General features: G+C 41.8%; 2 protein-coding genes across 6 annotated transcripts; both read left to right on the forward strand.

The window, feature by feature from the left end:
* The first annotated feature begins 35 nt into the window (after positions 1–35).
* On the forward strand, positions 36–8,011 carry LOC105355944 (meiotic recombination protein REC8 homolog). 3 transcript variants are annotated; one of them, XM_020710238.1, is made up of 17 exons: positions 36–302; positions 1,475–1,543; positions 1,623–1,765; positions 1,840–1,915; positions 1,997–2,117; positions 2,209–2,308; positions 3,647–3,714; positions 3,782–3,860; positions 3,925–4,030; positions 4,097–4,280; positions 4,608–4,806; positions 4,911–5,089; positions 5,164–5,206; positions 5,577–5,658; positions 5,741–5,824; positions 5,903–6,003; positions 7,615–8,011. In XM_020710238.1, the coding sequence occupies exons 1-17, from the start codon at positions 247–249 to the stop codon at positions 7,716–7,718; spliced, it is 1,794 nt and encodes a 597-aa protein (XP_020565897.1). In that variant the 5' UTR covers positions 36–246; the 3' UTR covers positions 7,719–8,011. The 3 variants fall into 3 exon arrangements, with proteins under 3 accessions (XP_020565897.1, XP_020565898.1, XP_011483640.1); XM_020710239.1 differs by having other exon boundaries at positions 3,928–4,030; XM_011485338.2 differs by having other exon boundaries at positions 2,209–2,287.
* Positions 8,012–8,105: 94 nt separating this feature from the next.
* LOC101158555 (dual specificity protein kinase CLK2) lies at positions 8,106–13,945 on the forward strand. Of its 3 annotated transcripts, none has more exons than XM_011485341.3 (12): positions 8,106–8,368; positions 8,440–8,597; positions 9,759–9,849; positions 9,928–9,994; positions 10,066–10,182; positions 10,271–10,437; positions 11,561–11,655; positions 12,447–12,576; positions 12,644–12,726; positions 12,804–12,883; positions 12,954–13,044; positions 13,132–13,945. In XM_011485341.3, exons 2-12 carry the CDS (start codon positions 8,532–8,534, stop codon positions 13,285–13,287), a joined length of 1,143 nt encoding a protein of 380 aa, XP_011483643.2. In that variant the 5' UTR covers positions 8,106–8,368; positions 8,440–8,531; the 3' UTR covers positions 13,288–13,945. The 3 variants fall into 3 exon arrangements, with proteins under 3 accessions (XP_011483643.2, XP_011483644.2, XP_011483645.2); XM_011485342.3 differs by having other exon boundaries at positions 8,467–8,597; XM_011485343.3 differs by having other exon boundaries at positions 8,106–8,597; positions 13,135–13,945.
* Positions 13,946–14,141: the final 196 nt, after the last annotated feature.

Consider the following 14,141-nt stretch of genomic DNA (forward strand, 5'->3'; position numbering starts at 1 on the left):
TCGTGATTCCTCTTTTCATGCAGTTTGACTGATCAATGCCCTTTGAATATTCTAATCCAAATGATCCCCTAATAGCTTCAAAATCCCTTCATTCCCATAGGAAGCGTCCATCACTTGTTTGGACTCTGAGCTCCAATCAGCTTCTCTCGCAGAAATAAACAACCCGAACCCAGAACCACAAAGCCTCGCTCGCAATCTGCACGCGCTCACTGACATCTGTGAGAGGTTTCTGTGCATTTTCTCGAAATGTTTTATTATCCAGCGGTTCTGAAGCGTCACTCGGGAAGTTTTTCAACGATTTGGTGAGTAAAAAACAAAAAAACATCTTTATCGACCCGGACACCTTTTTGCGGAGAGCTCGGTGGGTTTTCGGGTGACCGAACAGCCAATCAGAGACGAAAACTCATCAGCTCTTATTGTTTTGGGGAGACTTTTTTTTAAAAGGGATTGAGTATTTTAGACGTAAATATATGTGGTTTAAATAATTAAAATATGCTAAAGTTGTAAAACCCGCGCAGACTAGTGAAATCTTGCTAGCTAACCGCTGCAGGTGCATCGGTTAAAAGGCCTGAGGAGAAACGAGACAAAACAATGTTTCTGAAGTTCTGTTTAAGAAAAACAAAACAGCTTTGAAGATCAAAAGGTCAAGAAAACATCCCAGATCAAAACCATTTTCTTTAAAAAATCCTTGCATTTAAATCTTTTTAAAAAAAAAACGGAAATTAAATTTAACAATGAGTGATATAGTATAGTGGTCAACAGTTTCTCTTGAAATTGCACAATTCCTTTTTTCCTGGGCACTGCAAAGTGCTTCATTTCATTTTTTATACCTAAATTTGATGCCATAAGTAGGGCTGCTATAAAACCGAATCCTTCCTCCGATTTCAGTCACAATTTACGACTCGATTGATTATCTTTTTTCTTTTTTATTATAAGTCATTCTGCAGCTAGTTGTATCTGATTGTGAGAACATATTTTCCTATAACTAATGATCCCGGCTTAATTTTTTAAAAACCTATTTGCCCTCTACGCCTAAATTTGCGTAAACAGTTTGGGTGGAGATGCTGATCGAACAAATCCGAACCGATCCGAACCAGCAGGTGTAAAACATCTGGCAATAGTGATGACAGGAACGGCCTGCAGAGGGCAGTATATAGACATGCCCGCTAAAGTGAAGGGGGGTTTATAAGTAATAAGACAGATATTCTCATCTTGATCATTGACAGTCCTGTAAAGAGATGTATTTTGTACATGTGTGTTAGAAATAGTTTTGTTCATATTTTCTTAGATTAGCTTTGTTAAAATACTCATTCTTCTGTAAAAGGGGAAACTATTTTTTCACTCAAATTAATTATATATTACAATAATATGTGTGTTTGCAGGTTTATAGATGCTGTTTGTGCTGCACAGATTATTAAAATATGTGTTGCCTTCTTGTGAACTCTGTGAGGAACATCCTGTTTTAACATTTCAGGCTGGTTGCCACAAAAGGTATAAAAGTTCCTCGACGGGATTTCCTCAAAGTAAATGTAAAAAGCACCTGGTAGGTGTTCATCAGTGGATTTCCAATTTTCATCGATTATGACTTTGGTGTTGGTAAAAAAAATGGAGTTGTCCTGCAGTGATGACATCATGAACTACGTGCTGGAGCGGGTCCCTCCACCTGCACCGGGCCTGCCAAAGCCCCGCTTCTCGCTCTATCTGTCCTCGCAGCTTCAGTATGGCGTGGTGGTGGTCTACCACCGCCAGTGTGCCATTCTTCTCGGTAAGCAAACATCTCGAAGAAGTTGACACACACACACCTGCTGCTCTTCAGATGACACCCTGTCCCCTGTTCAGAGGAACTTCAGTTCATTGTCACCCAGCTCCTGAAACAAAGAGACACCCAGAAAATCGACTTGCCTGACCACAGCAGGTGAGGTCGTCCGCTTGCGTGCTGGAGCGTCAAAAAAATCACCCGTCTTTCCTGTTGCTGAGCCTCTTTCACGTCTGCCAGACAACCTGTGCTCCTGTCAGACGCCGTGTCTCTAATGGAGGAGACCGAAGGAGCTCTGGATCCTTTATTTGGAGTGATGCACCTTCAGGACCCCATGCCCAGCCCGGGCGCCATAATACAGGTGGAAAAACATGTATTGGAGTTCAGCGACGTAGAGGGGAAAAAAAAGAAAACAATTCAGAAACTAAAGAATGAGCCCCTTTGTTTGTCAGATGACTCGGGATTTTCTGAGAAAAGCTTCCCCTGAGCGTCCAGAGGAAGGGAGTTCATCTGCTTCAGAGCTGGGAGGAGGTACTGCACTCCGTGCTATAGGTGCAAATGTTCAAATTGTTTCAAACCAAAGGCTAAATCCATTTTCAGAGCATCTAAGTTGCTTAATACATCTTCCATGTGTTGATCTATCTATTAATTGAATAAAATCACATAAGATTTAAATTCAATAAATTCAGACCGGTTTTTCAAGTGTTTATTTATCTCCATTTAATGACTATTGCTTTTATTGAAAAGCAGAGATCTAACAAATACCAGAGAATCCCAGAGGCTCTGTATATTTGGTTGGGAAACACTTGTCTGAAGTTTTTCTGGCCTTTCAGTGCTTCAACCTAAATGGATAATTAGAGCCTGAAAGCTTTTTACACTGACAGTGGGGTAATTTTTTGCATTATTTTTACCGGATAAAGAGATGTGGAGTTGATTTTGAAGTGAGGCATTAGCATTTGGAAGCTGTTCAACATTCACTCAAAGCAGCAGCACTCGTGTTCCCTACAGTAATTAAAATATACCCATCAGAGGGATGGATGGGGGAGGGGGGCATTACTGAGATAACAAAACAATTTACTGCTAGCAGAGGCACCCAGAACACCATCTTTGTTGAAAGCACGGCAGTGACACGAACTCCACCTGCTGGTTAAGCACACGTGCTGATGGCAGCATAGACGCAGGTGCTGAGATGTTTCTCTGCTGGGTAAACAAAGAGCACACGATAAAAACAGTCCATTAAAACTAAAGCTCTACAGATGAACGAACGCTCTGGCATCACACAAATTCAATGAGAAGAAGCCACAAACATTCAAACAGGTTTTTCTTCTTTTTCATTTTCCAGAAAATCTATAACGTGGCTTTATCATCAAGATTTGTTTGGTTACGTTTAAACGACTTACTTCTTCAGACTGACAGGGGGAGCTCTAGTGAGGAACAGCTGGGACTTTTATTTTGAAATAATTCACTTTTAGTGCAGAAAGGAAAGAAATTGACTGGGGGTGGGGGGTTCATATTACGGAATCAGGTGACTTCCTTTTAGACCCATGCCTCATAAAGTCCATCCATCTTAACCCGCCGAACCCTTTCGGGGTCACAGGGTGCCGGCCACTGTTGGACAAAGGCAGGGTACAGGGCCACACAATCATACACACACGCATGGTTGGGTTAAGTGATGTTCTTCGAAATAGCACAGGGTTAAGTTGAGGGCAGCATTCAGAGAAAGAGCTATGCATCAGTGGTCAGCCTCTGCATCCTCCTAATAGGGAGTCGATGCAGCAGATTCTGGATTCGATTCCAGCTGGTGGAAATTCTTTAGCGGCTTTGTTCTCTTTGTGTGCTGGCTCTTTTGGGTGTGTGGGTTCATGACACTGTCTGGTCGGGTCTCCACAGCCCTGACCACATCTCCAGAAAGCATCACTCTGAGGGAAGCAGAGCCGGTCACCATCCCTGTCGCGGAGGTACAGCGTAAGGACGCAGAAAAGCCCCGATCTTTAGCCTTCACTGACGAAATCTCTCCTCTGCTAGTTTGAGGGCGAGGACCTCATTGATCACCTTCCAGACACCATTCATCTCCTCCTGGCGGAAACAGGCCACTTTTCAGAAGGTGTGTTGTCAAGAAACAGATTCAGGTTGCTACAGATTTATCAAAAAGTGTTACTTATGATCAGAAGAGATGCCGAGAGAAGAAGGGATCCCAGAAGAGCCGGAGCTTCTCAGAGAAGGAAGAGAGCAGGAGAGAGACAGGACGAAGGAGCTCACCGCATCCACCACTGAGTAAATATCCCCTCTCATGCATGAGAGACGCCTCTGCCAAAAAACCCACCGTCCCACTGCTGTCAGACTGCAGAAGACCACCATCTCCAGTGAAGACGCCATACTGTCGGCCCAGGAAGAGCCAGGTCCTCCTGCAGAAATCCCAGGGCCTCCTGCAGACCAGATGACTCCGCCCTCGGGGCTTGGGCTCCCTACACCTCCCTCTGCTGCAAAAGAACGTGAAGGCCGTCCCGCGAGTCTCAACTTAGAGGTGCAGCGTGTCACAGCTTCTTCTCAACATTTGATTTGAAATGTTAGATGATGTCTGTCTGTCTCCAGGACCTTCAGGACAGTTTGGGACACAACTCAAACTCTTAAACCATCAAAAAAAGTGAAGATTGTTTTTCAGAAGGGAACAAATAAGTAAAGAATTATGGGAAAACTAAAAACAGACTTTGTTTGAATCTGAATTTAATTCAAACTTTTATTTCGGAAGCAGATTTGGTGCAGATTTTGGACGATTGAAACAGAAAAAGCCTTTTTTTTCTCTGTTTGCAAAGCCACAAAGCTCCTCATCTGTGACTTCCCGCTCCACCAGGGTGACCCTGCAGAGGTGGCCGTGAAGAGGAGGAGGAGGAGGCAGCTGGTTTTTTTCGACCCGGAGACGCAGCTCTCCCAGGAGGAGCAGCAGCAGCGCATCGGCAACCCCCTGGTAGAGACCAGACCTCCGCTTCTACTGCCCCCTCCCGCCCACCGGGTCCTCCCCGCCTCCGAGCTCTTCAACAACCCCTGCAACAGTCAGCAACACGCCTCCGGGGGGCGCTCTCACACGTCCCTGTCTTTGAAAGTCGAGCGACGTTTCTGACCGTTTTCCATAACAAAGCACTTTCTGTTTTGGCAGCTTTGCCCCGTGAGGTCGAGTTGCCATGGCGACGGGCTGCAGTGACAACACCTCTGTCGGGTTCGGACCTTCAGGTCGGCGAGCGAGGCCCGGAGTCCACGGACTCTGAGAGGGAGAGAGAGCCTGAGCCGATGCAGGTGGAAGACAGAGAGGAGAGGCTCGAAGTGAGCCCCAGAGAGGTGATGGTTCTTTGTTTCACCGTTTCTGTGACGGGACTGTTGACACGACTCCTCACTCCTGTGTTTCATTGCAGATCCCCAGAGAAATGCTGGAGGCAGAAATGATGGATATTACAGGTAAAGTGCAGGATAGACAGCTATAGACATTTAAATAAAAACTGTTGGAATTCATATTCAAGAAGTCTAAAAAACATAACCCCAAAGTGGATTCGGTTTGATAAGTTAGTTTTTTTTAACTTAGTTAACTTTGTTAAAAATAACTTAGTCAGAAAAATGATCTTCAACAAGATATTACAGCTTTTCTTCTTAAAGTCCCGCTCCGAACATTGTTTGGTCTACTGTTAAATGTTCCCAGTGGTCTTTTAGTAATGATTATGCCATTTTTAACCAAAATCTAAAAAACTGTGTTTGCTTTCTGGGCCATAGTTTCTGCAGAGGGACAGTAGTTCTTTAAAATATAAATCATTGTTTTGGTCTGCATTTGCAGATCCAGAAACGCTGCTGCTGGAGGCCTCCGAGCCAAAGGAGGTGTCTCGAGAGATCTCCCCTGTTCCCTCCGATAAAGAAAGGTGGAAAATGCAAACAAGGAAGAAACAAAAACACTACCCGCTTGGTCCTGTTGAGCTTAAAGACACGCTTTTGTGTTTGCAGTTCCACGGTCTCCAGGTCCGTCTCTCTGCTGCAGGACATCCCAGAGGTGATGGACGAGCTGAGTGACAGAGGAGAGCCTCTTGGGTAATCATCCTCAGTAGATAAGAAATGGGTTTTCCCGTGGACTCTAACATTGACGTGTCCTGATGCATTTGTGTGCAGGTTCCTGCCTGCAGTGGAAGAAGAGCCTGTTCTTTTTCAGTCTCTTTTACCGGCGAATGTGGACCGCAGGACAGTCAGCGGCGTTTTCCAAAGGCTTCTGGGTAAGGCGGCAGTGTGATTTATCCTCCAGGACGTCCCATCACTCCCGCTGAAAACATGTTTATGCTCCTGCATCAGCGCAGCGGGAGGCCCTCTCATTTCTATACGGCCCTTCAGAAATGACATCAGACTGAAAGCACTAAAGTCAGACTTCAAAAAGAACAGATGACATCACGGCCACACGCCCTCTCATGTGGTTTGACGTTGACATTTAAAGCTCCGTGATTTAGAGAACGGAGAGAGAGAAAACGTTACAGACCCTGTCAAACTTCCCAGTTTTATGACTCCACGTCAGAAATAAAGAGATCAAAATGTCACACTGACAAATCCTCTGGGTTTAAAAAGATGATGAAGATCATCCTTCAGGTTTGACGTCCATTTAAGGTGGAATCCATAGCTGTTGAACTCTGACATCACCCAAAAACAGATCAATAATAATGGATGAATTAATAATAATAATAAATCAATAAACATCCTCAAAACTCTGGAAACCAGAAAGTACACGGCGTTATTTAAGTTGTAAAGGTAGACTTTTTTTCCTTGTTCATAAATGTATTTTCTGGTGGAACAGCCTCCCAGAGAAACTCAAACTTCAAAACTCAAACTATAACCTCAAACTCTAGAAATAATTTGATATCTTTAATATTTTTTCGTTCATTTATTTATTTTTTATGTTTTATTTACAGTCATTTTTTGGGACTATCTAAATCTACTTTTAATTCTTACCTGTCCATTAAGGTCTATTTATTCATTTACAGTATATCTGTGCTGACTTTTTCGCATTTAACTCTTTTTAGATTTGGTTTGAACTCCAATGTTTTCCTGAAGGAGATCCTCCACACAGTGACCAGCCCTTCTGGTGGAAGGGTAGTTGCGGTTCGATCAGAGGCCGTCCCACGGTGATGGCTGGCGGTTGCAGGCGTGGACATTTCCCCCAATTTTCATTTCCTCTCATCAGCATCAAGCTACATTTCTACTGTAGCTTCTATTTCTGGGTTGTGGTATGTCAGGAGGGTTCAGGGCGTTCCGTGTGTTTTATCGTTTTGATTTGATTGTTTCAAGTCCGTAAAGAACTTTTATAATTCATAAATAAAGTTAAATTTGTTTTTTACAAAACAGTCAATGGAGAATTTCTCCTTTCTGCAACCTACCTCTAGTGGTCTTTTGAGGAACTGCAGCCTTTGGTGCTTCCTGGTTTAAGCTCTCTGTTTCACTGAAGCGCCACTTTCAGGCCAGTCTTCCTCTTTGCTTTTGCTATCTGACAGCCGACTTGTGTGTTTATTTTGGGTTAAGTTCCCAGCGGTCCAGCTGTTTTTTATTGTTTTTTTTTAAGGAAAGGTTTTGGTTCGCACAGACATGAACCCCTGAATGATGATGTGTTCTCTGTTGTTCCTCTGTAAGGTCATCACATCTTTCCAGAAGTTTCTGGAACTGACTAATCAACCTGTTCTTGAAATTTCAACTAAAAAAACCTAAAAATCTTGTAGCTCTACAGGACGACTCTTCCTCTGGATTTCTACAAAGAAAAGAACTCCTTTTAATTTAAATCCACCGTTTGTTCTCTGACACTGAGTGTCTATTTGATAGTGATGATTGTGTGTTTTTGTTTGCAGAGAACCTGTCAGCCAGAACTATATGGGTGGACCAGAAGCAGCCTTACGGAGACATCTTGATATTTCCTGGTTCCAACTTCCAGGAGATGCAGTCGTCTCTGTAGCCGTCCCACAGTCACATCATCAAACCCCCATGTTCACTATTGGACTCATGAGACCCTCAAACTGCATGTTTGGGACGCCATTTGTTAAGTCACTGAAAAACATGAATGAATGCAGACGTTTTTCACTCGGTACCCTAAGGTTATGTTTTTAGCTTTTGCATCATTCCGTCTTTTTCGAGGGGCCGACAAGCACAAGTTTTTATAGTTCAATTTAAATGTGTTCCTGTCAGTCTTCACTGATGTTCTTTTAAAGAAAACAAACTTTGATCAAATAAAGCAAAAGTTTTCCTTGAGTCGTGTCCATTTTTCGTGGCACACAGTAAGGAGGTGGAGGACAGGTGTAGCAGAGCCTAAGTGGAGGTTTTAAGGAGGTGCAGGGAGGAGAGGAAGTAAGTTGACGGAAACCAAATCTGCCTCCTGCGGCTCACACATCTTGATTCTCCTCTCGGGACTTTCTCATGGGGGTTGTGACCAGAGTTTATTATTAGCACCTGTCTCAGCTCGCGCTCTCCTGTCGGCTCATTTCTATCCGTCTCTGAGTTTGAATCCATTTCTGCTTTCTTTTCCTTTCCTGTCAAGGCGGAAGTTTCTCTTTCGTTCCCAGGTTTGCTGTGCTGGATGTAGTGGAGCTGCTGAAAAGGACACAGCTGGTACTTTTTAGACTTTTTTTCCCCCACTTCTTCTTCTTCACACCATTAATTTAATCATCTGACATCTTTAGCCTCTCATCTTTTTTGCTGCCGTAAAGCAACATCCGTCCATGAACCGCATCTGCACACCAGCTTTTCCACAGCAGATCTGCTTTTCCTAAAAATGGGAAAGAATGAGCTGCTTTCTCTGTTGAAGGGTTTTCTGGACTCTGTTTGCCTCTGTCTGGCTGTGAGTATCACTTCTTTCTGGCTTTCCTACATCAGCTTGGTTTACTCTTAAGCTCCGCCATGTGTTAAGGATACATTCAGTGGTTTTATACTTTATTTTAATACATTTCTTTTTAGGCTTGATGTGTTTATCTAGGTCAGAGTCCATTTTTTTCAATGTATTTAGTGTCAACTGCTTGACATCTCATTTACTTCCCATGCTGAGCTTCTGATATTAATATCAGTGGATGGAAATAGAGCCTCTCCTTCAAAGAAGCCAGAAATCTGTTATTGGCCTCTTTTAGAGCAAGCTCGGGTCACCCTCATCCTCAACCCATCTGCTGACATTTCAGAAATAAAACCAGGAATTCCTATTGTCTAACGTTTTTGAAAAAAAATACCAACCAATTTCAAGGATTTTTGTTGTCATTTTACCACACGGTGAAATGAAATGTGTAACTATAATCCCGGGCCAACCAATCACAGAGAAATAAAAATCTTGGAAGCCCTTTTTACATTTTTGTTTCAAACTGGGAACAATCAATAACTCTGTCAAAATTGCAACAAAATGTTCTAGATTAGCTGTAAAGGTCTTTAAATTTGAGTGACTAATGGAAACCAGTAGATCAGCATCAAAATCAACTTAATTCTTTTCTGCCTAAGATTTGAATTTTTGTTTTCAAAAGAACTATCTAAAAAAAAATCTTCTGAGAGCTTCACTTCTACTATTTATAGCTTCATTAGCTTGACCTTGATGGTGTAGAAGGTCATCTGACTCATTTTGCAAATATGTTTTTATATGCCTGCGAAGGTTCAAGTTCAGTTTTGCTAAATGTAATTTAAATTGTTTGGTGTCAGTCACAGCACATTTATTTGTAGCTTTTAACCAAAAATTGCTCCAATACTTAAGTACGGTGGAGGCACTATTATGGTATAGACCAAGCTGCGCTGACATATCTTGAAACTATTGGAAGGCAGCCAAGCAGAGCTAATCTCAGAATGAAATACGTCAGATTAGTTGTATCTTTCAAGCAGATTTGTTTGCACTGAAGATCTCATTTTTATTTGACAATGCAGTTTATGTGCATCTCTGTGTTCTCGTCCTGTTTTTTGAAGTGCATATGAATAAAAATGTTAGATTGCATGACGTTTTGTCCCTCCTCTGATGGTTTTTTGTCCACAGCGCAGCAGCAGTGAGTCTCTGAGCAGGGATGAGTGGGACGCCAAAAACGGTCACCTGATCTACAGAAGCGGAGATGTCCTGGAGGACAGATGTGGGTTTCAGAACCTTTTGGAAAAAGAACAAAAGAACTCTATTCAGTTTATATTTGATCTTGACTATTTTTCTACAGATGAAATAATCAACACTTTGGGTGAGGGGACCTTCGGGAAAGTGGTGCAGTGTTTGGACCACGGCAGGTAAGCATGTCTTAAAAGTTGAGCCAGTGTGAAAGGTGTGGGGTTTTTGAACACTATATTTAAACCCACAGAGGAGGACGTCAAATTGCCTTGAAGATCATAAAGAACCAAGAAAAATACAGAAATACTGCCAAACTGGAAATCAATGTGTTGGAGAAAATCAGTGAAAAAGACCCACTCCATAAATAGTGAGTCTTCTGTAATTTTGGTAATTAATTTTTACTGAAATCATATTTTTTGTTGCTATAAATTGATGTACTCTTTTTTTTTTACCAGCCACTGTGTACAGATGCTGGAATGGTTCAACTACAACGGCCACATCTGCATCTCCTTTCAGCTGCTGTCTCTCAGCACTTTTGACTTCTTGAAATCAAACAACTTCCTGCCTTATCCACTTCAGCAAATCCGACTCATGGCAGGCCAGATCTGCCGTGCTGTGAGCTGTGAGTGCGGCACACACCACGCTGACTGCAGCACCACCCTTCTTCCACCCCTCTGAAACAGTCGGATCAGTGTCAGGGACGACATGAATAGATCTTTCAAAAGTTACCGTACAGATGGAACAAGAGCAACAAGAGGGTAGCTGAAGTTTAGACACGTCCACAAAAACACATGAGCTATGTTTTTGTTTGGTTTTGATTAAATGCCACATAAGTCAGAGTGAAGTTTACCTATTTAGTTGTTTTAATGCTGTTTTGAGGCTTTAAACTCCTACTTAAAATATAAAGCAAAAACTCTCTAAATCAAAAGTTGTATTGATTCTGGGTTTATGTGTCTTAAATCATTCATTTCGTATATGAAGAATCCATAGTAAAGCTAATGGATGCATGCTGCTGCTTTAGTAGTGTTAAAAAATATTCTCATTACACTGAACCAATTTATCAGTTAAAAGATCCTAAAAAGGTGTGAATATTTTTTAAATGCATCAAATATTTGCAGCCCTATGGTGTCAGATAGTGTTGTGACCATAGCAACAGACTGCGCAATTCCGATTTGCTGCAGTCTGCAAAACACATGCGTTTGCCTCAGAACAGAGCAATAGACCAGCCAAACATTCAATGTTAGAATAAAGAAACACATAATAGAAAAAAGAAAAAAATGTTTGTCCAGACTCGTTAGAAAATGTCACAAAGGCAACTTCAGAGCATCCGTGTTGGTGCAGGCGCTGCGTGTATGTATTGGTTTGTGGTGCACATCTGACTTCGATTACACCCACTGAGGTGTAATCAAGTAGGTGTAATTGCAGCGACTTTATCAGCAGCATTCCCTCTGGCAGCTGGAATGTGCACAGATGGAGACACAGTGAAAAAGCTGCACCGCAGGGAACAATTGAAGTCACTTAAAATTTGGCAGCATCCACAAGGGTGATGAATGTCTACAACGGCACAAACACACTATCTAGGAAACTAGAGCTTAAAGACAGCTGACTGAAGATTTATTGACTGTTTATTTGATGTCCTAAATGTTTATTGTAGCTTGCGACTGAGAGAGAGGAAGGATCACCAGAAGAGGAGCTTGGCTCCCGATGAATTTTCTTTCTTCCCCCCTTTTTTATTCTATCTGCAGTTCTCCATGACAACAAGCTAACTCACACCGACCTGAAGCCTGAGAACATCCTGTTTGTCAACTCCAACTACTCCCTTGTATACAACGCAGAGAAGGTCAGAAATAGCTGCCGGCGCCAAGCCTTTAGGCTAAGAGGAAATTGCCTGATACTGAGTATGCAGGGATTAATGATGAGCAGACTACCTGAAAGATTGCTTTGTGCTTGTCCATTTACATGCAAATGTTCTCTGCAGAACTGGAAGTCACCCACAAGTTTTCTCCTTTTTAGGTCACAACTGTATCCAAAAGAACCTGCAGGCTCTGTGATTTTTTAAACTATTGTTTCCACATTTGTTGATTTTGTGATGTCATTCATGTGCAGTACATTTTTCAAATAGCATGTTGTTTGAGAAACAAAATCTTTAATTCCATTTTCATCAAATGATCTCCTTAATGCTAATGATTACTAAAGGTTAGTTTTTATTTTAAATTATTTTATTGAAACTGCTGTAGAAACAAACATGCCCACTTAGAAAAACAGTGCATCAATTCTCCTGGTTTTTGTCTAAGTACATGCTTTAATAACAATTTTTTACATTTGTAAAATCCCTGAACAAAAACTATTTTTTAGGGTATTAACTTCAAGCTGGAAATGCCCTAATTTTACATAAAGAGTGCAGCAACCAGTCACACAAAACCAGTTAAAAACAAATGTGAAAAACTTTCTTTCCAATATGAAACAGACATTAGCAAAGAAATTAATGTTTCTGCTTGAAAATTTGCAACTTTTGTATGCTTTGCCTTGTTGGAGTGTCGTTAATCTAATGAAGCCACCGTCCAAAACACCAAAAATAAGAATCACAGCATAACAGCCGACGATATCATGCATCTGCTTCTTTCTGTATAGAAGTGCAACGAAAAGAGAATCAATGACACTACAGTAAGGCTGATTGACTTTGGCACGGCCACCTTTGACTATGAACACCACTCGGTTGTTATCTCGACGCGTCACTATCGGGCGCCGGAGGTCATACTGGGTAAGAGAATTTAGAGTAACCACAATTCTTTCTACGTTATCAAAATAACGTCTACCTCCTGCCTCAGAATTGGGATGGAGTCACCCATGTGATGTGTGGAGCATTGGCTGCATCCTCTTCGAGTACTATGAAGGCTTCACCCTGTTCCAGGTCACATCTGGCATCTTCAAGTCCAGCTCGGCTTCAGTGTTGTTGTCTTCAACGCTCATTTTTCTTCCCGCTGACAGACTCACGACAATAAGGAGCATCTGGCCATGATGGAGAGAACACACGGGCCACTTCCTCAAAGAATGATCCAGAGCAGCAGGTATCATCTCTCTCCACCTTGTTTACATAGCACACACTGAAGCTCTGCTCATCAATTTTCCTCTCTTTAGAAAGCAAAAGTATTTCTGTTCTGGTCATCTAGACTGGAATGAGAGCTCTAAAGCTGGACGCTTTGTTAAATCCAAGTGCAAACCACTGAGGGTAGGCAGGTGCATTTATTGAAGCACGTGTTATTTATATAGTTTTATGGTATGAAAAGGGTTTTTCTCTTGTTTCTTGATTTTCTAGCAGTATTTATTATCTCATGGAAGGGAGCATCACCATTTCTTTGACCTCATGGAGAGGATGCTGGAGTACGAGCCTTCAAAGCGCATCTCTCTTCATTCTGCTCTGGAGCATCCCTTCTTCCTGCCTTTGAATCACTCAGGAAAATCTCAGGTGTGAAGGAACCGCTGGGACACCAGTAGAGGACCTTTGGGTTGAGTACGGACGGATACGATGACCACAACGTGTCATGACAAACTCCTGCTTAACCAAACATGGGAATTCATTTCACATGGCAAATACTGTGACTGGTAACAAAAAAACGGGGAATAAACAGCCCTAAAGGTCTTAATTCTAAAATAAAATCAAGAACTGAGAAAAATAAGTGAAATTCTGTCACATTTTTTAGATTTTCTGCAAACATTTAGTCCAAAGCAATGGAAAGAAATGTATTTACTCTCCATGTTTGAGTTATTTTGTTCCATGCTGCGTCATGTGTCTTGATCTTTTTTTTTTTTTACAGTTTTACTGTACAAAAACAAAATTACAAATGAATATGACATTATTAAATTCAAGGAGGTCTCTCTGTCAATAACACAGTTTGTAAATCATCATCCATCAATACTAAATATTGTAGTAAACTCTTAAAGCTAACTACCTGGAGCCGGACACAAAAACTCAGGGATTGTTGTTTCGGTGTGGAAACCTCAACCTTGACAGAAAACAGTTTTATAAGTCTTAACAATACATATGCAAATAGGTGCCTTATTTGAGTATTTCTATGCTTTTTGTTGTCAGTTTTGCATTAACTGTGATGTAATAAATTCACTTTATCAAACACCATGTTTGGAGTTTTTCCTCGATACATCTCCCGAGTCAGTCTCATGTAGGTCACACACACGCTAACTCGCACGCCTCCCTCTTTTGGCGTGTTGATTGAGTGCAGCTCAGAGGAGGGCAAGGTCACAGGGGCAGTTTCTGTAGCCTTGGACAAGAAAAGGGAAGCTAAATATTCAGCATTGAAACCGTTGTTT

This window comes from Oryzias latipes, chromosome 16 (genome assembly GCF_002234675.1).
Source record: "Oryzias latipes chromosome 16, ASM223467v1".
In the NCBI taxonomy this organism is placed as follows: Eukaryota; Metazoa; Chordata; class Actinopteri; order Beloniformes; family Adrianichthyidae; genus Oryzias; species Oryzias latipes.

Coding starts and splice junctions, on each gene's coding strand:
- LOC105355944 (XM_020710238.1), top strand. CDS start 247: ATGTTTTATTATCCAGCGGTTCTGAAGCGTCACTCGGGAAGTTTTTCA. Junction 303..1,474: donor GGAAGTTTTTCAACGATTTG/GTGAGTAAAAAA, acceptor TTAACATTTCAG/GCTGGTTGCCACAAAAGGTA. Junction 2,118..2,208: donor GCCCGGGCGCCATAATACAG/GTGGAAAAACAT, acceptor TTTGTTTGTCAG/ATGACTCGGGATTTTCTGAG.
- LOC101158555 (XM_011485341.3), top strand. CDS start 8,532: ATGGGAAAGAATGAGCTGCTTTCTCTGTTGAAGGGTTTTCTGGACTCT. Junction 9,995..10,065: donor CAGTGTTTGGACCACGGCAG/GTAAGCATGTCT, acceptor TTAAACCCACAG/AGGAGGACGTCAAATTGCCT. Junction 12,727..12,803: donor AAGGCTTCACCCTGTTCCAG/GTCACATCTGGC, acceptor TCCCGCTGACAG/ACTCACGACAATAAGGAGCA.